We start from the raw sequence: 27,745 nt of genomic DNA, 5'->3' as shown, positions 1-27,745 counted from the left end.
CTTCCAGTTAGATGTGTCCTTGCTCTTACTGTATTAGATACCAAGAGATGATAACAATCATCTAATAATAATAATCAAATATACTGTAATTATGACTCTAGTTATGAAAATAATCTATTACTTAATGAATTACATTTTTAGGGGGTGTAAGTTACTCTTGTAAGGTGAAAATGCAGGTTGCATGAAATGTTATGGATATACCATTAGGTATTCATCTAGGTCTCTCTCAAAAACCCAATACAACGATCATCATGTTGTGTTGAGCCCGGAACCCTTGCTGGCGGAACGTTTCTGAGATGTATCAGGCGCTCCGCTTTAAGACGGATTGTTTTGGTAGTTACTCAGAGAACTGTCAAACATACGAGAGGTGTTCCCGGTACGAGCAGACTGCTGGCTTCCCGCAGTAAGATCTCTGACAACCACAATTTCTCAACACCTAACTATAGAAACATTTTACACCTTGATGTTAACTATATTGTTGAATGTCAACAAGAGCAATCTTACATTTTAACTGTAATGCAGGATCCTTGGTAGCTAGCTATCTACATCATTAGCTAGCTGTACGACTGCTCCCTAGGTTACCAGGGCCCAGGGGTCAATCATGTTCATCTGTCAAAATAGACTGGTTTCTGTGTGCTTGTTGTAGAATGACACACCTCATGCCTAGTGGTGCACACATGCTTTTTACTCGTTGGCATGAAATGTCACTACTAATGACATGGTAGATATCCCAGTCTGGCCTGCTGTTTACATGATTATCTAGCGTTCACACACTGTGTTAATCCTGTTAGTCCTGTTAGTCCCTCTTCGGGCTCACGTAGTCCTAATCGAGATTTAACAGAAGTGAGATCATCCCTCCCCAGGTAGTCAGCTACCTGGGCAGTGGTTAGCCACGGTCATGTAAAGCTCAACACTTTCTACTGTCAGTACTAGCTACAGTAAGTGTTTCTGAAGTGTCCTAACCACAAGCCAATGTTAGTGTATTGTACATCTTGTAAATTGTTGGCTTGATTTAAGCAGTTAGCTAGGTGGCCCCGTAAACAATATTTACTTATATTTGAGTTACATTTGTCATCAGTCCACCATAAGTATGGTCGTAAAATATAATTATGTTTTGCATACAAGGCTCATGGATATCTATGTATTGTACTTGTATTTACTGTACTTCCTGGAAAAGTGAGATATGATTATGCGTTGTCACAATGCCAGGGAACCAGTGGAGATGGTGGGTATCAGCTACCAGCTCTTAGAAGGGGCAGGCTCTTGTTTTGGTAGTGATAATGCAGTAATAGTGCTGCTATTTCAGGAGTATGATTTTAGGTGTGACTGCAATGTAAGCACTAGACAAGGCACTCGGGCTATACGCTATTAAATATCCATACGTTAGAAACGGCAGTATACACAAAGGCCTAACTGGAGACATTCATCATTTTTGCAGACAGGCAGGACTGGTACTCACGTCTGGACGTAAAAGTAAATATGTGCAAATATGTAACTCATTTGACCAGCTAAGCATGTATAGTAATTTACTTGTATTTACTGTTAATAGGTGTCTCCAGTTATAACATAACATCCTGCAGTTTATGACGTAAGGACTTTCATAGCGTATATAGGCCCACTTCACTGTAGACTAAGGTGAGACCCAATGCTTGATTTAAACTCCTCCAAGGTGATTTTTTTTGCAAACACACTGTGACCTTATCAATGTGACCTCTCCCATTCCTCTCCTATTTTCCAGGTCTGCAGGATGGCCCTGTCAGACAGCAAGGTGCTGGTTCTGGGTGCGTTGGCTGGAGCGGCTGGCATCAGTCTGGCCGTGGTCTGGTACCAGAGCCGGAGGGACAAGCGTCGTGGGTCCTTATATGAGCTTTACCTCGGCACTAATAATGCGGCTGCTGGGGCTGTGGTGGTGGGGGGAGCAGGTGAGGGTCCTCTGCACGGAAGACAGGTTGAGATTCTAGAGCGCCTGGGAGCTCTGATCCGTTGTGTGTCTGAGCTGAAAGATGAGGTGCGGGAGCTGAAGAACGCCCTTCCAGTGCTGCAGGACCATGTCAGGGATGAGCTGAGAGGGCGCAGTGGGGCCGAAGGCGGGCCACGCAGGGCCAGCCCCCTCCACAGGATCACACCCACACGCAGGAGGAGGACGGCAGCTGGGGCCGGGGCCAGAGCAGAGGGCCAAAGCTCAGAGGAGGCAGAGAGCGAGGGCGGGTGAGCCAATCTCTCTCTGGCATATTGAATTGTTAGATCTAGGCCTACATCTGGATGGTCTCAATTTGGTCTTAGATTTTAAACACAAAACCTTAGACCAAATGGGCCAACCAAATCAGCTGTGATAATGTGTATTTGAGCTCTAGGCTAAATGCAAGGAGAATGTATTTAGGAGTTAAGGAGCAGATGATGTATTGTATCCTATGAAACATCACAAAGGCCTAACACTGATAATGTAAATGGTGATAACTGAAGTAGACTCGACCCTCTCCATTATTCAGGCAATCCTCACCACTCATTGGCATTACTAAGATTTCCCCTTTGCACAGCTGCACCACCTGTGCATGATCAATAAACTCACACACTCCTCCTGCGTTACCAGCCAAATAGACCTGCTCAGTCATTATGTATCTGGTTAAATTAGAAGGTATGTGAATGTGCCTGGGGTGTCAGAGAGAGCTCCAATCTAGGGCCACACGCCCAGTCATCCTCCATCCACAGAGAAATTCCTTGATCACGCGCCAGGCTAGAATAACATAAACAACAGATGTCTCCATTAAAAATGCGCTGCCTTATAAAACATTTCTTATGAAAACAATACATCAATAAGTGGTAAATGAGGAACATTAAGGTAGAGGGCGACCCTTGTATTTAATTGTCAAGCAGGCCTAATATGTACAACTATTCTTGGACATACAGTACGTCAGAATGTCCTGTAGTCATGCGTCATAATTCTTCCTGTGTCTTGGCTTATAGCATGTATCGACATGTTGACCAATGTCATTGATGTGACGTTGATGTTGATGAATCCTATGCCTAACCCTAACCCAACAAAACATACATCATGTGTTTTGAACGTTCACTAAACACATTTGAACCACAAATGTTCCATACACAACTCACAAGAGTTGAGGAAGTAGAAAAGTGGACGTGGTATTTGTATATTTGTGAAATTTGGTGTGTGGGTGAGAGAGATAATTATGACAGATATTCTGTGTCTGTACAAGAAATAGCTATTTAAATTATCTTGATCCCAGCAAAAAAACTAAAAAAGTGTGTATTACAATGTTATTTTTAGAGGTGAATATGAAGTGAGTGATGTTGGGAAACTATACTGTGGATTAAGAATTTAAGGATGGGGGCGGGGGCATTGCTTTGGCTATGTTAGCATCACCTAGATTGATTTTACCTTTAAGCATGCCTAAATGCTCTGCAAAGGCTAGAGAGAAAAACAAACTCTACCTGCCTTGGCATCCAAACAAAGGCTCCTCCCCAGTTTGGTTCCAGATTGATATCCTGGCAGCAACCTGCCAGTCGCCTGGGAGCAATTCTTTGTAGGCTAACAACATAACAAGCAGGCCAACATCCAGAGCACTCTGGTTGGGTGGTTAATCAGTGTTGTGTGTGTGTGTGTGTGTGTGTGTGTGTGTGTGTGTGTGTGTGTGTGTGTGTGTGTGTGTGTGTGTGTGTGTGTGTGTGTATTTCAGGGAATCAAACCGTTTCATATATTGTCCAAATTAAACACTCATATTTATGCTTCAAGTCTGCGACCCATTGACCCCACCAGACGTTGGGTATCTTCTCTAGTGATGCTCTGCCAGGCCTGTACTATAGCCACCTTCAGTTGTTGTTTGCTTGGAGGTGTTTTTGCCATCATCAGGAAATGAAATGCATTTTCCATTGGAGTTAAATCTGAAGATTAACTTACAGTAGTCAATCAAGAACTTTTTTAGAAATTACTTTTTTAATTTTGGCCCTGAAAAGCTCCCTAGTTGCTATGGCAGTATGTTTTGGGTCATTGCCTTACAGTATGATGAAGCACCGTCCAATGAATTTGGAGGCATTTACTTGTATTCAAGCAGACAAGATGTTTCTGTACACTTCAGAATACATTCTGCTGCTGCCGTCAGCAGTTACATCATCAATTAAGACAAGTTAGCCAGTTCTAGAGGCAGTTATACATGCCTGAACCATAACACCCCCTCCACCATGTTTCCACAGATTAGGTGGTATGCTATAAATCTTGGACAGATAATTTTTTCTCCAAACTTTCCTCTTACAAGCACTCTGGTACATGAATATATAACTCCTTTTTCCAGACCCCTGCAGGCTTTTTAGGTACCCTTTAGCAAACTGAATTAACCCGACCATCCTTTTTGAAGATGACTAGTGGTTTGCACCTTGCAGTGAAGCATCTGTAGTTCGACTGGTGACATATTCTGCAGATGTTAGTCTCTGACACATTCACGCCTACCTCCTGGAGAGTGTTCCTGATCTGTGGGACAGTTGGTTTGGGGTTTTTCTTAATTATGAGCATTCGTCTGTCATCCACTGTAGAAGTCTTCCTTGACCTACCAGACCGTTTGCGATTGCTGACCTTCCTTGACTTTCAATGACACCTCTTTGGTCCTCATGTTGACAAACACCAGCAGACTTGAAAGGTAAACGCAAAGCCTAGAATCAATATTGGACATTGACAACTCTCTTATGCCTGCACAAGTGATGTGACAAAACACACCTGATTTACCAGAAACTCCTGTCAATTGTGGTGGATGTCTAGGATTTATCACTCTGTGCTTCAGTTCTTCGGAGGTAACAATCAAGAAATAAGTCCTGGGTAGCCACAATATCTGAGTCCGGTATTTATTGTTTGCAAACAAGAGACAAGAACGTAACAGCAGCCCAGCGTAAATTCGGAGGTCTGTTCAGCGCAAGTCTGAAGAGGCAATTCTCAAGGTTGTCTTTATACATATGAAACATAATGGTAGGCGCCACGATGTCTATCAGCTGATGGGCCTGTACTTACGCAGGGAGGGGGGCGAGAGAGCGAGAACAATGGGGAGACTTTCTCATTGATCAATCGGCGTTCAACATTTCACACCTACCGGCAAGATACGTCTGTCCCGCCATTACTGCTCTCCCTCACCACTCCCTCTGAAACCACCGCTATATATATGGTAAATCATACAGTGCTTCTCAGACCAATGGCTATAGAACTTTAGAGGTGTGGCAAGAGAAAATGTAATCACAGTATTTACACAAGTTGGATCAGTCATATGAAAGTGTATAACCTGAAAACAGTTCTATTAATGTATTTTCCATAACATAAGCTAATTGTCCCATTACTTTTGGTGCCCTGAAATAGGGGAACTATGTATACAACGTGTATAGAGCCAAAAGTAGAAAAAATACTTAATTGTTCATTATTTATGCAGTACACTGTATATCTGCTTCTCCTATACATGATGTCACAGATCAAGTAGTGTCATTTTGTAGGAGACTTGTCTCGTCACTTGTCTGTCTGTGTAGTGGAGGAGCCGTGATGTAAACATGGTTCCATAGGAACATGAGGACTCGCTGGGTCATACTGGGTCATCATCTCTCCCACACCTTAGTAATCAGTGTGTTCCTCCTCCCTGTTGGATAGCGAGAGGTAGACAAAGACATGGAGCCTTTCAGTGAACACAGGGCCCTGGTTTGAGTGACAGCCGTCGGCCCCATCAAATGCTCTAAATTACAGCCCAGGTTATTATGCTTTGCGCCAAATCGTGCACACCTCCCATGATTAAAGAGGCTTTCCCTCTGCCCTGTGATTTGTTGGAGCTGGGGGGTGAGGGCTGCAGTGGAGAAATTCCACCCCCGTAGGCAACAGTTTGGCATTAACCCAGAGGATCTAACTACACACCTAATCCTCCTCATCTATCTAAAGGGCTTTCGTTGTCTGTTGTGCCGTCTTAGAACTGTTGGGAATCATAGCACAACATCTCTGTTAAAGTCTCTTAACTAAGAGCCATGGTGGGTGGGGCACGGCTTTGTGTTTGTTTTCATTCTCATGTCTTGTTTTCTTTTTATTGTCATGATTTTTATCGTCTGAAGATCAAAAATGCAAACAAAATGTCAAATGCATCGACTGTGAATGCAATGATTGTGAGGGGTTCGCAGTTTTACATTTTGTATATGCCTGTGGTGTTAACGGTAGTGACAGCAAGATCTTGATAAAGGCACATCCCTGCGTCCGCTAAAGCTTCACTTACCATGGTCAAACATAGCCTACACTCTCCTTCCATGCCTATACAGTAGCAGGAGGCTATAGAGCCGGATTGGAACCCATGCCGACACAGGCATATGTGCGCTATAGGTTATGGTACTTATGGTACTTAACCACTGGATGACCCCAAGCCACAGGAATGTTATTTTTTGCTTTGTTTTCACTTCTATTACCTAAGCTGCCTTTTTGAATGTCCTCTTGTCTTCACACCCCTTTTCAGTGCCGTGTTGTGAAACTCTAGGGAGTGAGTCCTGTAGCATCTGCAGATAATTGCATGTTGATTCATAAAATGGTTAGAAAGACTCTCCTCGTCATCGTTTTTCATAAATCAGCTTTGTCTGGTGTGTTTGTAAAAATATTCAGACCATGACAAGCGTTGGCATATTTGCAGATTGGGCAAGGCTGTGCTTAAACATGAAGTGCAGTAGCGGGGTAGTGGGTACGGTGCTCAGTAGGTGACAGGGAGACTCACTCTGTATGACAAAACAGCTAAATTATGCACCAGGGCAGAGTTCAATGTGTAAGGTGTATCGCCACCCTTGCAAGGTGCAAAGCTCAAACACTTTGAGCCACTTAGTCTTCATCTGTCAAAACAGCTTCCTGGAAGGTATCTCCACATCAGTAGAGGGCCATCAATCTCAAAGACTGTGTGCTGAGCTGTCAAAGACCTAATTTAAAAGCATCATGTAGGAACTTGTAGTTCCTCCAACAGCTCCCGTTGCAGTTTATTATTCACATAGCATGCTGCTCTCTGTAGCTCAAGGACATTACAGCTTTTGTGTTTCGAATGATAGAGTTTATGTGACATTGGATAGTTGTTGATTTAAGGAGAAGAGTTTGGTTTATTCAGTAACAGGCATGTCTGATCACATACAGAGAGCAGTTTATAAAGAGGTTAAAAAGGAACTTGTTTAATGAAACACTTTAACTGTAGAATGATGTCAAAACTAATGGTGAGTGTCCAGGACAGTTACATTTTGTCTTTCTCATTCTGAATGACCGAGAGATATGTCTCTCCCTGGCAAACAGGCCTATATGTGTACATACCCTAGACAGAGCAGTCTGTCGATACTGCCTACCTTGGCTGCAACGAGAATAAATTGCAGCAGCCAGATTGTTTGCCCACCGCACGTGCATACACAGTCTGACCTTACCTATTCTGCGATAAAAGTGCAGTTGAAAAGACTGGTAAAAGCTCAACTCACCACGATGATAAACTAAGTTCTCTTCAGTTGATATACTCAAGAAGCACCAAATCCATACACATGACAATAACTGTTATTATTGTGTCAGTGTTTAGCCTTTGCGTTCACCGTGCGCTATGGGAACTCCAAGGTAATCAATGCATTGATATTACAGCAGATGTAAATGGGACTATATCTAACCAATGTTGGTGGTGTGTTAATCGTAGATTCTGAATCAGTTAGACTATTCGTTATCAATACCCAAGTCATGAATGTAGACTTATGGAAAGGAATCCCTTTTCAAATGTAAACACATTGAAAACATCAAATGGCCTGTGATAATCTAAAAGACGGTGATGAGGAAAACAATAATACACCGCTGCATTTTTCCTGATGCCAAAAAGTACAAAGATTATTTTAATTTCTTCAGAGAGCGCAAAAGAACAAGAGACCCAAAGATGAGGTGATAGCATGCCTAATGAGGTTAGTAATACAAATGCCATTACTATTCAACCGGTATCTTTTAAGGAACTCTGCTTTGTTTGTAGGACATTTCTCCTCTACTGAAATGAGTGCCTGCAGCCATCTGTCGGTAACTCGTAGTCTACTCGTAACAAGTAAGGACACCTCTTGAAGTGTCCTAAATGGTTTAGAACGTTTATGTTGACAACTTGCTTTTATTAATTTACGTAGCACAATGTGCATCACTCTCTGAATTTTCAAGCACTTATGAGCTTTCCTACTGTGAGAGGCTTGATAACTATGACTTGATGCGGTAAACAGAGACAAGAGAGCTTGCTGGTGTACGCGGGGGGCATAAATGAGGGGACAATATCGATGGGACAATATTTTTAGGGCAAAAAAATGCCCCACAGTACTCGGCATCTATGGTTGACTGTCTGCAGCCCCGAATCTCTACCATGTTTGTCAATTAATCTCACCCCCCCACTTCTCCCCCCACCTTTCATTTCTCCTTTAGCATGGCGCTAACATGCTCAGCACTATGCTCCCCGTCATGCTCCATTAGTAAGCCTGCAGTCATGCGGCACGGAAAGTACACCTGTACAAAAAGCCAACTGGAGGAAAATCAGCTTAACACTTTACATGTGAAGTCAAACGTTACACCTGTAACACGACTGACAACGCCACACAAGGACAAGATCTTACAATAATTTTTGGGTAGACCTATCTTTGTCTTGTGGCTTATTTTTTCAACCTTTCCAGTTAAATGCCAGAAAAACAGGCACAGTAGCTTGTCCTTCCCACCTTATCGCTTAGAGGAGAAAAGCCATTGTAAATTGTAATTGTTCTGACACTGTGTCACTTTGACACTGATTTTATTTATTTATTTATTTTCCACAAACGCTGCAGGTGCAAATAACTTGCAATCATCAACCCCACCCCCCCTTTCGTTGTTTTTGTATTGTTGGAAAGAAGGCCTTGCCTAATGGCCTATTGGCATGTTTGATTATGAGATGAAGTTTCCTTTTTATACAAAGAGGCTCCTTGTGCAGAGGTGATGTAAGGCCAAGACCTTCAACTCAACCTGCAGCGTCATTGCTCCTCCCTTCTATTTTTGGCTGAAGGGATGAATCACTAACGGATTTACAAACACTCTGGAGCACCGTTATTAAGACAGTTACCATTGCTTAATCCTGAGCATTTTCTTTTCTTTTAGCACTATACTCCAACATTTTGTATTTGAAATCAAACAATTACTATGTTAACCACCTGGAAAACTGTCTTGTGGACAGATACAACTAATAGCATCACCACAGAAGATACCCAGCGTCTGGTGGGGTCAGTGGGTCACAGACTTCAGGCAGTTATTGCATGCAAAGGATTGACGACCAAATACTAAACATGAGTACTTTATTTGGACATTATTATGTATTCTTTTTGCCAGTACTAATGGAGCCCTGAAATAGGGAGAGTACGTTTAAAAAACAGTTTTTAAACATACTTTCTAAATGGTGAACCCAATCTGAAAAAAAAAAAAACATTGAATTAAATCTCTACTTTGACCCCATAGTAATTGTTTGATTTCAAATCCAAACTGTTGGGAGTATAAAGCTAAAAGAAGACAAAATACTTCCTCTTTCCAATACTTATGGAGGGCACTGTAACCTAATTGTTACTGTAGTCGTATTGGTAGTAGGCATTCAATATGTTCTGCTTGTTAACAGAGACCGTGAGTTGTCATTTCTTGGCCCTAGTCACAGGAAAAATCACTGGAAGGGGTAGTTCAGCAGCAAAGTCGTGGGAACCATGGGTAATGGACCTTATCTAGCCCTGGAACTGTCTGTACTCTGTCTCCATTCAGCCTTAAGATCAGCCTGGCCCTAAGTGGCCCTGACACCATAGGTGCCAATTGAGCTGGGCTGAATGTTCACAGGACCAGAGGATGTTGGGATGGTAACTCTTCATCAGGTTTGTTTTGAAGGGATTTACTATGGTGACCGCCACTGCTAAGCTCCCATGAAAGACTCTCTCATACCCCCTGGCTTCCCTGTCTGCATATTAAATGTCCAATCCCTCGCACTGAGAACATCGGGGAGAACATTTTGAATAGATGTCTAGAACAAAAGTAGAGCAGTACAAAGACGTTTGAATATACCTACATGTGTGGTACATATGGCAAAGGACAATAGTATAGGGCCCTGGCCACAGCAAACTATCAGAAAACTGATAAAAACGTGTATGTATAAAATCACTATCCAATTTGATCTATGGAATTCAGGTGTAACTTTTGAAACAACCTAGCAACTGAACAATTCAACCTAGCAACTCAATACAAAACCTTGTTTCTAATTGGCTAAATGGACGATAGAAAGGCGAAAATCGGTGAGTCCACTTCTCTAGAGCACCCATGGCTAGTAACAACATGTTTGTATAGAAACCAAGTATCAGCTAGGACACTACATTTTAGAAAGTGCTTTCGTTGGACCAAAACAGTAAGTGAAATATTGATTTCAAGGGATCTCATTCCCTGATCGCTACTGATTAAACATAGTCATTACAACCATTAGGAAGCTTTTAGAAAGCTTGAATGCTACATACAGTAACATGTGATTTTCAGCTTGAACCAGAAGTAAGTTCAACGACAGCACGCTTTGGAACTCTATACTAATAAGACTACTACTAGTGTATGTTCTACACAGCAAGGTGAGAGACATTGCACAGCCGATTGGTGATAATTGGTGGTCCACACTCACTATTTAACATCAAAGCAATCAAAGCAATCCCCTCCTTCTCAAACTCTGCACGCAGTCAAGTTTAGGAGGGCCCATTGGTACTTAGTTTACACAGTGTTGAAATAGCATGGCGGGACTTCTGATGTTTTTTTTTCTCAGGGCAGTATACTCGTTCAAACAGAGAGATGACGATGTTACACACACATAAATGCATCCTGGGCTTATTTCTCTCACAACTAAAGTGATTCATGGGCCGTGGAATGGCGTGAAAGGAATGCGCTGATCATTCGGTACTACGTGCTGCTTCTCTCATCACCTCCATTGAGTAACTGTCGGGAGGGACAGAGAGAGAGGACTGCTGAATGAATGAAAGGACACATGAATGAATGACAGAACAAATGAATGAATCAATAAATGAATGAATGAACGATGGTAAGTAAACAAGGCTGGGAGGCTCCTCAGGTATACATCTCTGTGTATGCTGAATGCAGAGAATCACATGGCAGTAGGCCTGCATTGTAAGTGTAAAGCAATTGCAAAAACAGAAGGCAGAGGCACAAAAATCAGAGAATGGCCATTGCCCAGACATAAGCAGGTCCATTCAGATCTTTAAGCCCCACTGTACTGGATGATAAATGGGTTCAGCACTTGCCTGCATGTTTAGAGCTTACTCTGAGGTCACTGTGCAAAGGGGGGATTAAGAACCTCGGTTTGTAAACAGGCCACAGGTCCAGATCCCAGGAACAGCAATGGCCAGTCTATCCTTTAAACACATTGGTTCTTTATCTTTTTAGACTATAATTATTGCTACTTCTGCGCATTTGAGGATAAAGACCATTTAGTACTAGCCAATCTTTAAAATACTGTTTACTCTATTTGTGTATTATAACATTTAAGACACTACCAGTCCCTGTGTGTTGTGTGAGTAAGTGGACCAGTGCAGATTTATGGCTCTGCTGCAGATGTGTGTTTGCATTATTTCTCAGAGCAGTGTGTGCATCTGTGTGTGGACAGATTAGGAGCTGCGGTCTCAAGCAAACATTGGCATTAAAGCAACAAGCAAGGGGAGTCTCTGAGTTGCCATGTTGCGCTTCTGGCCGAGGAGAGACTGACAGCTGCATAATCTCCACAGAAAGCCTTCTATGACTGGGTGTGCCTCCAACTTTTTGGAGGGATTCAATAAGGCTATAATTTAAAATGGAAAGAATAGGCCCAGGTCTTCCTTGCATTTTTCTGCCTTGACCTTGACTGTAACAGTGTCTAGTCTACTTCAAGACAAGCAAACCATGAAGTTTTAGGTGTTAGATGTTTGTCAGGTAACTTGTGGTTTCAGACAAAGTTGTTATTTGAGGATGGCAGCATTCCACGATTTGCTAGTCATGTTGTAAAGTCATTTGATTAGCTGTCTCGGCAGAATTGCTGTTTTCTCATAAAAAAACAGTTATTTTGCTCCGAGGCACAGACTTCAATAATCTGGTACTTTGAGCCTGAGGTGTGTGTGTGCAGGATCTAGATGGGGCTTCCGGCACCTGCTGGGCTCATGTCATGTCAGCAGCTCGCTCCAACACATCCCCCCTAGAACCATCGCTCGCAGACCCAAACGTTCTCTTAACCGCTGATGACGCAAATGCAGCTCCTGCCAGTACTTAATGGAGGCCTTCATGTTTTCACTTTCCTCCATGCCTTTCATTTTTACCGTACTATGTCATTAATATAATTTTTTTTACACCTTCTCTACTCAAGTGTTAGCTAAGGGTGTTAGCACGTACTTAAAGTCATTGAAATGGGACATAAAACTGGGGCTAATGCAGCCTTGCGTGCCTTGCTACGACAGAGACAAACAAGTCTCCTTGTGTTCAGCGGCAAACCCTTCAGGTATCCACATAAAAGACGTCTTACTCAAGATGTCTTAACTGCCAGCATTTATAAACAATTATATGACCCACTTGTATAAACAAAAATGTAGCTGTTTGTGTGTAAACATGTAGTGAATGTTAATCTGTTATTGACTGTGTCTGGCAAAGGGGGTTGATTAAAGGCACTCGTACTCCGATGAGGGGGGGGCTGGGATAATAAAAAGGCTTCAGAGGAGGATTCTGTCATAATATTAGTTGGCTTGGAGTGTTTGCAAGGTGTTTGGGGCATATTTCCATAATGAATGGGGCTCTATGGGGCCCAAAATGTGACTACTCAGTAAGGAAGCAAAATATGTAACCAAAAAACAGCATTTATTTGTATTTTTTAAAGTGGAACATCCCTTTAAGGCTTTATTTTGATTGCTGGCCTCTCTGGAGATATATTCACCCCTACATCACATTACTGTTACGTGCTATTACTGTAGTTGTTTACAACTTATTATATTCTTACAACCCCGTGAAACATTTAAAGGCTTCTCACTGCAAATGAGTTCTAGCTCAGACCAAGTCTCTTGCTCAGGGCAGACTGGAGGCAGGTAACCACATTAGAGATTTGAACCACCCCCAAACATTGAAACACCCCCAATACAGTTCTTCTTCCTCCCACACAAGTTACCAACTTTGGAAACTGAGAATACTGTGGAGTTTCACGACTGAATGAATTTTACTAATGAATCCTTTAACACATTTGGGTTTCAGGTACATGACGGCTTTTACAGACTCTGAGGATGAGGAGAAGAGTGAAAGTGGGCAGAGTGGGGAAGAAGAAGAGCCTGTGGACGAGCTCTCAGCCTTACTGGAGAGGATTGACTCTCTACATAAAGGCAACGACACAGACAAGAGAGAGTGCCTTGCCACCCTACTGGAGAAGAGGGAGGAGGTAGGCCAGATCTACCAACTGTCCTAGTGTTGTTAGAATGGATGCTAGGCAGGGTGGTAGTGTTGAGTTTTAGAAAAAAGAGAAGAGACATTCAGTCAAAAGAACACAATCGATTCTGGAGTCAAACCTTTCTCGGACACAGCCGGAAGGCATAACTAACTTTTCCAGAGCAGAACACACAATCTTATCGACTTTGTCCTTGGTGCAAACCATCTGTTGTTTTGGGTGATAGGCAGTGAATTTACAACAGGGTAGGTTTATGTTTAGACGAAACAAGACCAATGTTTGGAGGCCATTTGGGGACTCATGACCCAGAGAAATGTTTATAGGAGACCCAGGGACAATCAGAGGGGTTAAAATGAATTCTTAACAGTAGGATGACTCCGTTTGTTGACACTGATTTCATATTTCTCTTTTCTTCATAGTTCGGACAAAACTCTCCCTTTCTATGGCGACTGGTTCGGGCCTACTCCGATCTTCATGACATCACCTCCAACCTGGAGGAGAAGAAGACCCATGCTGAGACTGGTAATCCTACCATACAGTACTAACTAACACCTAAACCCACATGGTTCACTGGAGCCATGCTAGGTCATGAACACAGCTGTGTAGGCCACCCTGTACTGGCCACCCAACCACCCCTTGGCACTATCTCAGAGTCTCAGGGAGGCCTGCTAGTCGTCCTACTTTACTTCAGCCATTTAATGACATCTGGAAAACCCAGTTGGCATTAAGCTTCATCCATGCAATGACCTCAGTCATCCAGTTGAGATCAAGCGGCAGAGAGAGCTGGCAGGAGCTGTGGCAAGCATTGGCCAAGTTTGTGAGCACAGCTGTTTGCGGTCACGGGTGGGGTTACTATGAAATACTTACAATGTGGATCACAAATACTGTAATGCATGATGAACAACTGGCATGGTCTATTGCTTTACATGAAGTTATCAAAAGGAATAAGAAAATACGCATATTTTTCCCATGCAATCCAACGTGTTACCTAATTTTTTGCTTGGCTATTTGATCTTTCATGCAAACGTGGAGTGTTCTGAACATGTGCACTGTAGCAGTGTTTCCTATGATTTCCACCGTAGCTGTCCCACCTGTTCTTAACCAGTAAACTCACACGTAATGGCAACCCTGGATGCAGATCCATGGACCTCTGTATTCCGTGTAAGAAAAACTCAGGGGGAAACACTGCACTGTAATATGACGTAATGCTGTTGGCAAAACAGAAACACATCTTAAATAGCTTCTATAAAAGACCAGGCAATATGGAGTTATTTTTCTATTTTTCTTCTTTGAACACACAACACATATGTATGCGCTACTCAGTTGTAATTGCAAGCAAGAGGACCAAGGTGTTAAAATCAAGAGGTCTTTTAGAAGGCTACAGCTTGCATGTTTTATATACATGCCCTTGCCAAAACCTTTTTTTTTTGTAAGTGAGTTACAATAACTTGCCAGGCTTTGCATGTCTTGTGTAAGTAACGTTGTAACAATATGCAGGTCATAAGCCCTCAGCATATTAATAGCAATATGGGATACCATCTTGAGTCTTTTTTTAAACAGAGACTATTTTGTGATTGTATTAAAGTACAAACTGGATTGACCTGTTTCTCCTTAATCCTTCCTCATTAATGTGCCTCTAATCAAGGCTGGCCAGGTGCTTTCCACAAAGGCACCACTGTCAAGGGGTTTTGAAACACACTACAATGCAATGCTGGATATTTAAAGCAACAGGGGCATCATATTAAAAGTACATGTTGGTGTAGAAATCAACATTTTCACTCGAAATAAAGAATGTGAGACTGACACAATTGTCTCGTCAATTTGGATAAATCAAATGAATAATTTATTATCGCTCATTCAATACACAATCAATGTTGTAGTAAAATGCAATATTAATAATCAACAGAAAGAAAAAATACTTTAAAGGAGAGACCAACAACAGACCCCAGGTGAAAATAGAATAGTTGTTTACTGAAAGCCACAGCTCCCAAAGACTTGTTTTTTGTTATATACTGAGAAGACCTTCTAAAGCATATGCTTGGAGAGGACAGATAACTTAGTCCCGTGACACTTGTATCTCACCCCAGGGCCATCATTGTCTAAATTCCCCACCTATCTTATGTTCTCAAAACATCGCTTCCGACGCACAAGCCTCTACTTAATAACACATTACACAGCCAGTATCAGTTGTCCCTGAGCACCCCCCCTAAGGCACATGACTGTGTTATACGTTTAAACCTTCTGTTACATACATTTTAAAATGTAGTTGGTCACAACAAAGTGTAAGAAATAGTATGAATGGAAGTTCAGTAAGAGGTCAAGACAGACATCTATTCACAGTACCAATTCCTGTTATTCAGATTTCTTCATTGATATATATTAGACAGTTTGAAACTGTCGCTGGCTTGATGACAGGTTTAAGGGGGAACAATGGCGAAATATGAGAATTTATTGTTCCTAAACCTCCCGGACATAGGGGTAGACCATCTATCAAAGATTGCGCCTCTCTCCTTCAGTGAGAGTTGCAAAGTGCCAATCAAATATCCCAACTGCAGCGGTGCAGGGCTATAGATAGAATGTTTATTTTGATCCACGATTGGCTGCATCTTACAAAGCCCTATCTATGGCTGCAGTTGGTAGGAAGGCATGTAACCTTCTGACCCAGTCCCTATGGTCAGTGCTTTACGGATCCACCGCAAAGTCTGGGAGTTTTAGGAACCATTACAAATTCCTATATTTAGCTGTTATTCCCCTTTAAGGCCCAGCTCTCATCCTGAAATATCTTTCATATCTCTTCTCTTATTGGTTAATTGTGAATCCAAGTCTCTCCTATGGTTTTTGCCTTTGCTTTTTGTGCGTAATTATCGTGACTTTTGTGTTGTTCTTTGAAACTATACATCCATTGAATCTAAATCAATTTTATGAATTTGTGAATCAATTTTGTTTATATAGGCCTACTCTTCACTGAACATGTGAACAAACATGTGCTGGATGTGTTGCATATGCTGAGCTTGTCATATCCACTTACTCCCCTCAGGGAAAGGAGTTGGAGAGGAAGCTGTAACGCTGAACCCTATGTGTGCTGACAGTCATCAATGGTGAGTGTTTTCTATCCAGGTATTCTACTCATCCTCCAGAACGTATGTCCCTTGCCTCACTCAAACTGAAAGTTTACAATCGCTCGATTATGTCTCTTATGGCAAGGAACAATGTGTCTCCATCTACTCAAACCTAGACAGAAACAGTATAGGCTAAAACATCTCTTTGCATGTCCCACCCCACTGCTAGGAAGTTTGTATTTATAGCCTCAATGTTGTGTCAGCATCACTGCATTGACTCAACATCCCAGCATTCCCACATCAGCGATGTATGGACCCACCCACACTTGTTGCAGCCATGTGCATGCACAAGGACCTTCAAGTTTGCTAAGTAAACATAGGCTATTGTTACAATCCCTGAAGCACTCTCTGAGCTGTGGCCAAGGAAATGATCTATTGAAATAGCATCCATGGAAGATTGCCTACTTTCCCTCTCTTTTCAACTGCTGTGTGTTCATCACTGCTTTAATCCCCAGAGAGATGGCCATGTATAGGAGCATAATGAATTTAAACAGAAAGGTGCTGAAAACCACCCATTCAGAGGCAAACTGAAGCTAAATGACACACCCAAGACTCAAGCTTGTGTTTGAATGCTTACCGTCCTGGAGTGATGCTATCTTCGAGCCATCTAACTCATGTGAATCAGTCATGGATGAATTAATATCCAATTAACCTCTTGAGTTAATAAAACCCAGAGACCGAATTAAAGCATGCAGTAGATGTTTTCCACTCCCATGGGGAGGTTCAGGGGCTAGTAGGCCTGGTTGAGTAGCGAGTATGCCTGCAGCTGTCCCTGGATCAGTGACTCAGGCCTTTTTGGGCAGTGTGTGGCAGGAATCTTGTCTTTACAAGCATCTCGGCTGGAGTGCCTAGCTCTGGTAGGTAAAATAAGCCAATCATTGCTCCATTGACTCAAAGGGAACCACTCTGAAAACATTCCACTGTTTATGTACAGTACTAGAGGGAGAACAAACATATTGATTTGAAATAGAGTGTGAACTCTATTAGAGTTCACCCTCTATAGACAGAACTCTGGATGTAAGGACAGTCTGTGACATCAATTAGGAGTGAAACTTCACATTTACATTTATGGCATTTAGCAGACGCCTTTATTCAAAGCGACTTACAACAAATATATTTGTTTAAGTAAGTGAATCATCTATCCATCAGTCATCAAAAGATAAAGTAATCAATGCTAAGACCAGGGGCCATAGGCAGTCGCAATGCTAGAAGAAGGCTTTTTTTTATTTTTTATATTAACAGGAGAGAAACTTGTACAGGGGGGTAGTGGGGGTGAAGAGGTCTTTAGGAGGGACCGTTAAGATGTGAAACTATACAGTTTACGTTCCTGTTGTTTGTAAACATTGGAGTAAAACAGCCTTATAGTTTGTCTTATGATGGGGGAAGTTACATTTTGGAGGATTTTGTTTCAGGATGCCCTTGAGCCAAAAGGGGTCCCCTAAATAGTCAGAAATAATGCCCAGAAATGATCTCATTGATCAAAAAGCGGTATCTCCCAATACCCATATCATAGAACTAAGATATAAGAGATACTCTGAATCAATGTTGTAACTTTAATTGTTACAGATAATTCATTGTAATACATTGACAGTTATACTGATTATTATTATATTGACAGGATAATATTTACATGACTGATTGATATTTCATTGTGTTAATGCTGTGACACATACAGATAACTATTTACGTATTTGATTTGTATGGTTAAAGGGTTAGGGTTAAGGTTACCAGAACTACTACTACCATAATGCCTTGCGGATGTTGTACTTCGCTTTGGCAAATATTTGGCAAATATCGGAGCATGCAAACCAGCAGACTCCAACGGGGAAGTCCCTTGTGTCTTTTGTGAAATATGATGAAGCCACAAACAAAACTGACACACAAAAAAAATCAATGGCAGACAGATGTTTGCTGAAGCGAGAGTTTGTTAGTTACACCCTGGTTACACCAACACATGTGTGAATTTGCACGTATGCTGAACCTCCACATACATCATAGCCCTGCGTAAGTAATGGGGGTTAGGGTTAGGCATTAGGGTTAGACATTTTTTCTTTTTTAGGCTCTACACTCCGAAAGTTTAGATTTGAAATCAAACCATTACTATAAGGTTAAAGTAGACATTCTCAGCTTCTCAGTATTTCTGTAACTATTGGTTTCACCATTCAGAAATTAGAACAGTTTTTATGCATGGTCCCCCTATTTCAGGGTACCCAAAAGTGATGGGACAATTAGCTTGACAGGTGTTTCTGGTTCTCTACTTAAAGTCACAAACCTACTTTTAGCAGCTGATTCAAGTCAGTGTTCCAGTTTAATTCTCCTTGATCTTAGTGCAGCTTTTTATACATTGATCATACCATTTTAATAAACTGCCTTAGATATTGTGTAGCGATTACAGACACTGCCTTTAAATGGTTCTCGTCATACCTCTCAGGCAGACAGTTCTCTGTTGGTCTAAGAAAGTGTGTCTCTTCCTCAGCCTCAGTGAACTTTGGTGTGCCACAAGGCTCCATTTTAGGCCCATTTTATTTTCATTAAACAGTAGGTAGAGGTTTAATCCCTGCACGCTGCTGCTGCACGCCGCCACACCTATATGCGGTGTGAAGTGATGGCGAATCAGATAGATTGGCAAAATCAAGTTTATTATGGCAGCTCATTAATTACAGAGATGCAGAGTGGAAATGGTTTAAATATCAGGTTATTTTAACGAGATCTACTCTCATACCGTCATCACGCATTCTCTCAGCAGAGAAGCGGGGGAAATGTTGAGCACAATTATATTTCCTGAGGGGGTGCTGCCTAAGGGGGGTGGTGAAGTCTTTGGACGAACCTTAATTTAGAAATAATGAATGTCTTCATGGACACTTCATAAAATGATATCAGACATGGAGTATATGTGGCAGTGTGTCCGAGAAATTGCATATTAATTAACTCATAGGATATAAGTTCTTAATTGATTCCGCGCATTTCAGCTATATGGACATAAGTATGTTAGGTGAAATATATATAACGTGAACTCAGAGCGGTGCCAGAGTTGAATGTTGAAATGTGAAAAATCAAGTTTATTATAGCAGCTCATGAATTGCAGATCACGCATTCTCTCACAGCGCAGAGAAACTGGAAATGTCTAGCATGTCTAACATGAATAAGGGCGAGTCGGCTTTAATAATGTAACAGAATGAGTGGGATTAAGACTGGATAGAAAAGTAGGGATAATTTGAAGGGAGAGCGTGCTGGATAAATTGTCATGCCTTTGTTTGTTAATCGGAAAAGATCAAGGTTGGCTCTAATCATTCGCTGTGCTCTCTCCATCCTCTTTGACGAGAGAGCCAGCGTCAGATATTTTTGGTGACTAATAGGATTTATAGGATTATTGAGAGTCCGTATTGGTAAAAATGACGACAATTATTAACAACTAATTTGGCCACGTATTTTTTATATACCTGACGCTCTCAAAAAGCAAATGAATACAAATGCAATTTACACAAATCAGCAATATATACTACATGGTCCATCCGACTGCAGCCATGTATTTTCTCCGAAATATGTAGAGAGGAGGCTGGATGACTGTCATTCATATACCATTAACCAGCAACAGCAACACATTCAATAACATCCCGCACAGCGCCCTGCATCAAGAGAACAAGAAAAGATTAACCTCCCGAGGTGCGGGCAGGGCTGCGCGAAGCCCACAGATCGACCGGCCCATACACCAGCCCCGCAGCCAAATATACATTTTCGTTAAAACATGGAGCAAATAAAATACTGTAATGTAATCTTGTTTTGTGCACACATTTCTTATCATAATGTCATTGCCTATTTGGGAGGTGCCGTCAATCTTCTATGAACTAACGGAATTCGTTAAATGAAGAACTACTGTTCTTGGGGAGGAGTGCGATCATTCAAATTGTTTTTCTACAGTGGCTAGATAAATTGTCACACTTTTGTTTATTAATAGGAAACGATTATGAACGCCAAATACGCTACAATCCGCCCACCTCTTCCTCTAATCCTATTGAAATGTATTTGAGCAGATTGGGCAGGCCTGATACAGTACGTGTCCATATTTGGAGTTTGTAATTACAAGTATATGAGGGCTATAATAACAGTCAGATAAATATATCCGTTTTGCATTACGTTGCTCTTTCTCACTACTGTATATGCTATCACTTTGTGTGGTGGTGCGCATTGACATACAATAGGCTCTTGCTAGGACAGGATCAAGCCCTTGCGCTTCTCGAAAGCCCAACCTCCCCGGTTGTTGTTGGAGTGTACAGTACATGTATGCCTTATGTATAACCATAAATAAACATTTTTCTGCATTTTTATCTCTGCATCAGTTTCATTATTTATCGAAATGTCATACACAATGCGCAATAAACTCACAAATAATAATAACTTTGGTTTTCATTAGCGACCTGTCACAGTGCACACGTCTCGAATATCAAATACAAATATTTTATCACCGTGTCTTTCAACAATCTAGATTAAATAGATGTGTTAAAAGATTTATTTTACAATATCACACGCGGCCAAAAAACGCTCACATGTTTAACAGATGATGGGCAACATTTTCATTGGGTAGAGAGGGGACGACGACGACATGCATCTTCTGACAACATGCTCCGGGCAATAGCCAAAATGCGAGGGTGATCAGACCACATCGATATACAGACAAATATATGTAACACTCTCGTGATCAGAGCTGTTTATTTTGACTGATTCATAAAAGTTATCATTTCAATAATCTGAAGTACTGTACATTCAGTGCCAGAGCAGAAAATTAATGTCACAAACTGCGCTCTTTGCTTTATGAGCACACTGTGTCCATATACAGTAGCCTACTGCTGAAATGCGTAGAATCAACCGAGAAACATTATCTCCAAATGGAAACAACAACTCATAAGCTCCTCTTCACATAATTAATCAGGCGGCAATGTTTGTAAACACACTGTAAACATATCCACCATGCTCAATGATGCCTCCTGGTGGTGGTTTTGATGAGGTGAATGACCTGAAAAAAACCTCACCAGCGGCATCACGTGGTCTCGCGTCATCGTCGCAGCGGTGGCTCTGCTCTAAACTTCGACCTCCTGTTCATGCTTCCACTAGGCCAGATTATCCGTAAACACAATATTTCCTTACACTGTTATGCGGACGACACGCACTGACAGTGCATTCGGAAAGTATTCAGACCCCTTAACTTTTTCCACATTTTGTTATGTTACATCCTTATTCTAAAATGGATTCAATTCATTTTTTCCCTCATCAACCTACACACAATACCCCACAATGACAAAGCCAAAACAGGTTTTTAGAAATGTTTGCTAAATTATTAAAAATAAAAAACCGAAATATCACATTTAAATAAGTATTCAGACCCATTCCTATGACACTCGAAATTGAGCTCAGGTGCATCCTGTTTCCATTAATTATCCTTGAGATGTTTCTACGACTTGATTGGAGTCCACCTGTGGTAAATTCAATTGATTGGACATGATTTGGAATGGCAAACACTTGTCTATATAAGGTCTCACAGTTCACAGTGGATGTCAGAGCAAAAACCAGGCCATGAGGGAACTGTCCGTAGACCTCTGAGACAGGATTGTGTCGAGGCACAGATCTGGGGAAGGGTACAAAAAAATATTTGCAGTATTGAAGGTCCCCAAGAACACAGTTGCCTCCATCATTCTTAAATGGAAGAAGTTTGGAACCATAAAGACTCTTCCTAGAGCTGGCCGCCCAGCCAAACTGAGCAATAGGGGGAGAAAGGCCATCATCAGGGAGGTGACCAAGAACCCATTGGTCACTCTGACAGAGCTCCAGAGTTCCTCTTTGGAGATGGGAGAACCTTCCATAACGACAACCATCTCTACAGCACTCCACCAAACAGGCCTTTATGGTAGAGTGGCCAGACGGAAACCACTCCTCAGTAAAAAGCACATGACAGCTTGCTTGGAGTTTGCCAAAAGGCACCTAAAAGACTCTCAGACTATGATAAAGATTCTCTGGTCTGATGAAACCAAGATTGAACTCTTTGGCCTGAATGCCAAGCGTCACGTCTGGAGGAAACCAGGCACTGCTCATCACCTGGCCGATACTATCCCTATGGTGAAGCATGGTGGTGGCAGCATCATGCTGTGGGGATGTTTTTCAGCGGCAGGGACTGGGAGACTAGTCAGGACCGAGGGTAAAGATGAACAGAGCAAAGTACAGAGAGATCCTTGATGAAAACCTGCTCCAGAGCGCGCAGGACCTCAGACTGGGGTGAAGGTTCACCTTCCAACAGGACAACAACCCTAAGCACACAGCCAAGACAACACAGGAGTGGCTTCGGGACAAGCTCTGAATGTCCTAGAGTGGCCCAGCCAGAGCCCGGACTTGAACCCGATCAAACATCTCTGAAGAGACCTGAAAATAGCTGTGCGCCAACGCTCCCCATCCAATCTGACAGAGCCTGAGAGGATCTGCAGAGAAGAATAGGAGAAACTCCCCAAATACAGGTGTGCCAAGCTTGTAGCGTCATACCCAAGAAGACTTGAGTCTGTAATCGTTGCCAAAGGTGTTTCAACAAAGTACTGAGTAAGGGTCTGAATACTTATGTAAATGTGATATTTCAGTTTTTTATTTTTAATAAATTAGCAAACATTTCTAAAAACCTGTTTTGGCTTTGTCATTATGGGGTATTGTGTGTAGATTGATGAGGGGAAAAAAATAAATGTAATCAATTTTAGAATGAGGCTTTAACATAACAAAATGTGGGAAAATGAAGGGTTCTGAATACTTTCTGAATGCATTGTATATCTTCCCATTAAACCTCATGATTTGTCCAGTTTAGCTTCTCTTGATGATTGCTTGAAAGATATTAGATGTTGGATGTCCCAGAACTTTTTCAATTGAATGACAGTAAATCTGTGGTAGTCATATTTGGCCCTCCTAGCTCCACGGTAGCAACACAGGACAGTCTTGGGTGTCTGTCTGCCAACATGAAATCTTCAGCTTGTAACCTAGATGTGATTTTTTTATACTGACCTCAATTTCCAGAACAAATCAAAACAGTTGTACAGTCATGTTTTTATCAGTTGACAAACATTTCTAAAATACAGCCTTTCATTTGCCGATCTAGAAAAAGTCACCCATGCATTCATCTCATCTCATTGAGATTATTGCAACTCCCTCTGTTCTTCCCTCAGTAGAAAGTCCCTCTCACGGTTGCAGATAGTCCAAAATGCAGCAGTTAGGCTTTTAACCAGCACTAGGAAAAGAGACCACATCCCCAATTTTAACCTCCCTACACTGGTTACCTGTTAGTTTTATAATTGATTTTAAATTGAAATGGGCTGTTCCAGAGTCTCGACTGTAGACAAAAGGTGATCATGCCTTTGCCATTAGGGCCCCTAGACTCTGCAACAACCTGCCTGATGATATTAGGCTAGCAAGATCAGTATTTTCTTTTAAATCTCTTCTTAAAACTCATTTTTATAGACTAGCCTTTAATTGATGCTGCACTTATTCTTTTTCTTCTTCTTCTATTATTATTATTATTATTATTATTATTATTATTATAGTATTGATTCTTGGCTTTGCAAACATCATTAAAAGGAAAGAAAGCACAGGTGAGCTCAGAAATCGCCCTGGTAGGCCAAGGATGACTTAGTCTATAGTGGATGACTGAAGAATGCTCACCATGATTAAGAAAACCCCCAAAACAAACTGTCCCACAGATCAGGAACACTCTCTATGAGATAGGTGTGAATGTGTCAGAGACTACCATCCGCAGAAGACTTCACCAGAAGAACTACAGAAGCTATATTGCAAGGTACAAACCACTAGTGACAGCCACAAAAACAGGATGGCTAGGTTATGGTTTGCTGAAGTACCTAAAAGAGCCTACAGAGTTCTGGAAAGAGACAAAAAATGTACCAGAGTGATGTCTAGAGTAAAGTGTGGAGAAAAAAAGGAACTGCCCAATATCCACAGCATACCACCTCATCTGTGAAGAATGGTGGAGGGGGTGTTATGGCTTGGACAATTCCACTGGAATTGCCTTCATTGATGATGTAACTGCTGACAGCAGCAGCAGGATACATTCTGAAGTGTACAGAAACACCTTGTCAGCCCAAGTACAAGCAAATTCAAGATTCAAGATTCTTTATTTGTCACGTGCATACAAGTATACAGTGAAATGCAAAAGTGACAGTGCCACAGAGTAGTGCAACAATACGTTTTAAAATAGAATAAAATAAAATAGAAGTACTAAAAAATATACAGTATGGACAGTATAAACAATATGAACAGTATAACCAGTAAGCATATAAGTAAGCAATATAAATAACAGATGGATTATATGTGTGCATATGTGTTAAAATGCCTCCAAACTCATTGGTGTTGCCTCCAATACTCATTATATTCAACATACAGCAGGACAATGACCCAAAACATACTGCCATAGGGCCAAAAAGTGGAAAGTTGTTGGCTGGCCAAGTCAATCTTCAGGTTTAAAGACTATTGAACATGCATTTAATTTGCTGAAGAGGAGAGTATAGGCAAAACATCCTCAAAATAAACAACAACTGAAGTACAGTTGCAGTACATGGCTGCAGTACAGGCCTGGCAGAGCATCACCAGAGAATATACCTGGTGTCTGGTGGGTCAATGGGTCACAGACTTCAGGCAGTTATTGCATGCAAAAGATTGTCCACCAAATACTAAACATGAGTGCTTAATTTGGAAATTTGATACATCTGTCCCATCACTTTTGGGTACCCTGAAATAGGAGTCTATGCGTAAAAGTTATGTAATTTCTGAATGGTGAAACCAATATGTACACAAATACCATCAAATAAAAGCTGTGAATCTCTACTTTAACCTCATAGGAATTGTTTTCAAACTTTTGGAGTGTAAACAAAAAAAGAAAAAATGCTTCACTCTCCCATTACTTATGCAGGGCACTGTATTTATTTTGATAAGTAAGGATGTGAAGTTAATTTAATCTTAATTCAAGTAAGATAAATTGGCCCCAATTGTTAGGTGTCTCCTATGCAGTAGTGGTTGTTAGCCCAATAGCTATTATTTGTGAAAGACAGTTGCTGAAATCATGTGGCGCGTGTCTTCATCACTGGTCAGGCAAGACAAGGTACATTGTTACTGGCCATTTTAGGATCACATGCACCTTTATTTTCAATGGTATGATGACAAAATATGATTCAGCCCACCACCAAGACGTACTTTTTAAATCTGGCCTGTCGTGAAATTGAGTTGTAAGCTTACCCGTGTTGTAACGCAAATGTATCTTTATTCAACCTAATAAATTTGTCCAGAAAAGATGTAGCCTGCTGTATATCAAACAGCTGATCAGATAACTTGAATCCAGCATGGGCAAGGGCTGCTGATGTCATTTTTTGGAAAGGTGAAAGGTAACTCAGGAGTATGGGAGTCTGTTCCGAATGTCATAATTTCTCCCATGCTCCGTGTTCCCATGCTCTGGAGTTCAATCTCTAGAGTACACTATAAAGAACAAACGCCAGAGTATTGGAGAACGCCATTCGGAATAGAGCTATAGTTTCAAGTTCTAAAATATATCCAACGTTGAGACATTACTTTAGAAACAAAATTTAGTTACAATAAACAAAGACTTTAGGTAAGAAACTTTGCAATTAAACTGTAGTGTGTCTTTAAATTCATGAGGCATCTATAAGTAATATTCTTCAAGAATCAATGGATATACTGCATGTCATAAATGAAATAATTATTGTAGATAAGAAAGGCAAGGAGGAGGAACATCATAACCTACCTATGAGGACTAATTTGATTTGATTGGCAATTACAACAATGATATAGATATGCCATGTGTTATGATGCTTTCCAATTATATGATTAAATCCCATTATTAAGACATTTATTTTCCTTCTAATTATATGCTTTGTTATTTGTTTTTGTGTCATGTTTCTGATGTTTAAGGTTGCTACTGCACCTGTCTTGTTTCTTTACCCTGGAAATCTCAGGAAAATTGTTGCAACCTATGTACACATTGATTGTCACATTGATATACTATATACACATGACCTCCCCACCTATGTACAGTCACATTGATATACTATATACACATGACCTCCCCACCTATGTACAGTCACATTGATATACTATATACACATGACCCCCCCACCTATGTACAGTCACATAGAGATACTCTATACACATGACCCCTTACCCCAAACAAACAAACAAACTGTGCATGGTACTCATGCACCCTCCCTAAGCATATCATCTAATTGAAAAAAACATTAGCTAGCCCTACCCAGACTCCTTGCTTTGACAACAGATAGCATCTCACCCTTGCAGGAATGTAAACAGGGACTGGTTTATCTCAGATAGCCTGACATGCACATGTAAATAACACGCATGATTAATGGTTTGCTGTGGGTGGTGGTGTTCTTGTGGAGGTGGTAATGATGATAGTGGTCCATTTAACCAGCTCGTCATGTCATTTTACCAACATACTGGCTCACCCTAGCCAGGAGGGGGGGGGGGATTGGGTAACATTAAGGGCCTTTGAGGCAAGTGAAGAAAGGAATTAAATTACGGGGCTTTACACACTACAGGGCCAACACAAACCCTACCGTGCTTGCTCGGATATTTTTCTTTCACATTGTACTTTCCTTCACTGTTTCAGCAGCTATGGTGAAGGAGGAACCAGACCTGCCCAGCTCTGTGGTGTGAATTAGGGTTAGGATAGGAGACTCAACCCCTCCTCTCGGCCCCCCTAATTGTTGATTAAACAGTGTACCACCTTGGTTGCTTGGTGACGAGAGAAAAGTCCCCTTTCTTTTAATTAGCTCTCTGGAGAAGGCCAATGGCATGGATCTTGTTTGTGGAGGCCCCAATGCTGCATTCCTCATCTGAAACACTGGTCATGTCTTGACATGAATGTTCATCATACATTGAGGTCATGAATGGAATATATAAGATAAAGAAAATTGCGTTAGATTAAGCTCTGAGATTGGCCTAATGCTGCTAAATTTGGAGACAAGCCCTAGGCACTGCATTTCCCATAATTCTCTACTGAAATACTAATTCCTGTCGAACATTCATGTATGTTCGACCATGTGTATTGTGAAGTTGCACTTATACAGGTATTCAATATTATAAGATATGGAGGTGTGTTTGTGTGTTTGTTTAATAAGGCTGCATTCA

General features: G+C 41.3%; 1 protein-coding gene across 1 annotated transcript in view; it reads left to right on the top strand.

Annotated features, from left to right (window-relative positions):
• The first annotated feature begins 379 nt into the window (after positions 1–379).
• Positions 380–27,745, top strand: part of rmdn2 (regulator of microtubule dynamics 2) — a 42,016-nt gene continuing 14,650 nt past the window's right edge. The window contains exons 1-5 of the mRNA XM_083696393.1: positions 380–403; positions 1,739–2,208; positions 13,250–13,430; positions 13,856–13,958; positions 16,474–16,534. Of these exons, the coding sequence (XP_083552519.1) occupies positions 1,748–2,208; positions 13,250–13,430; positions 13,856–13,958; positions 16,474–16,534 (806 nt within the window). The 5' untranslated portion in view covers positions 380–403; positions 1,739–1,747. The remainder of the gene's footprint in view (positions 404–1,738; positions 2,209–13,249; positions 13,431–13,855; positions 13,959–16,473; positions 16,535–27,745) is intronic.

The sequence above is a fragment of the Argentina silus genome, assembly GCF_951799395.1.
Source record: "Argentina silus genome assembly, chromosome: X".
Taxonomy (NCBI): domain Eukaryota; kingdom Metazoa; phylum Chordata; class Actinopteri; order Argentiniformes; family Argentinidae; genus Argentina; species Argentina silus.
This window is presented reverse-complemented; position numbering and strand designations above follow the sequence as displayed.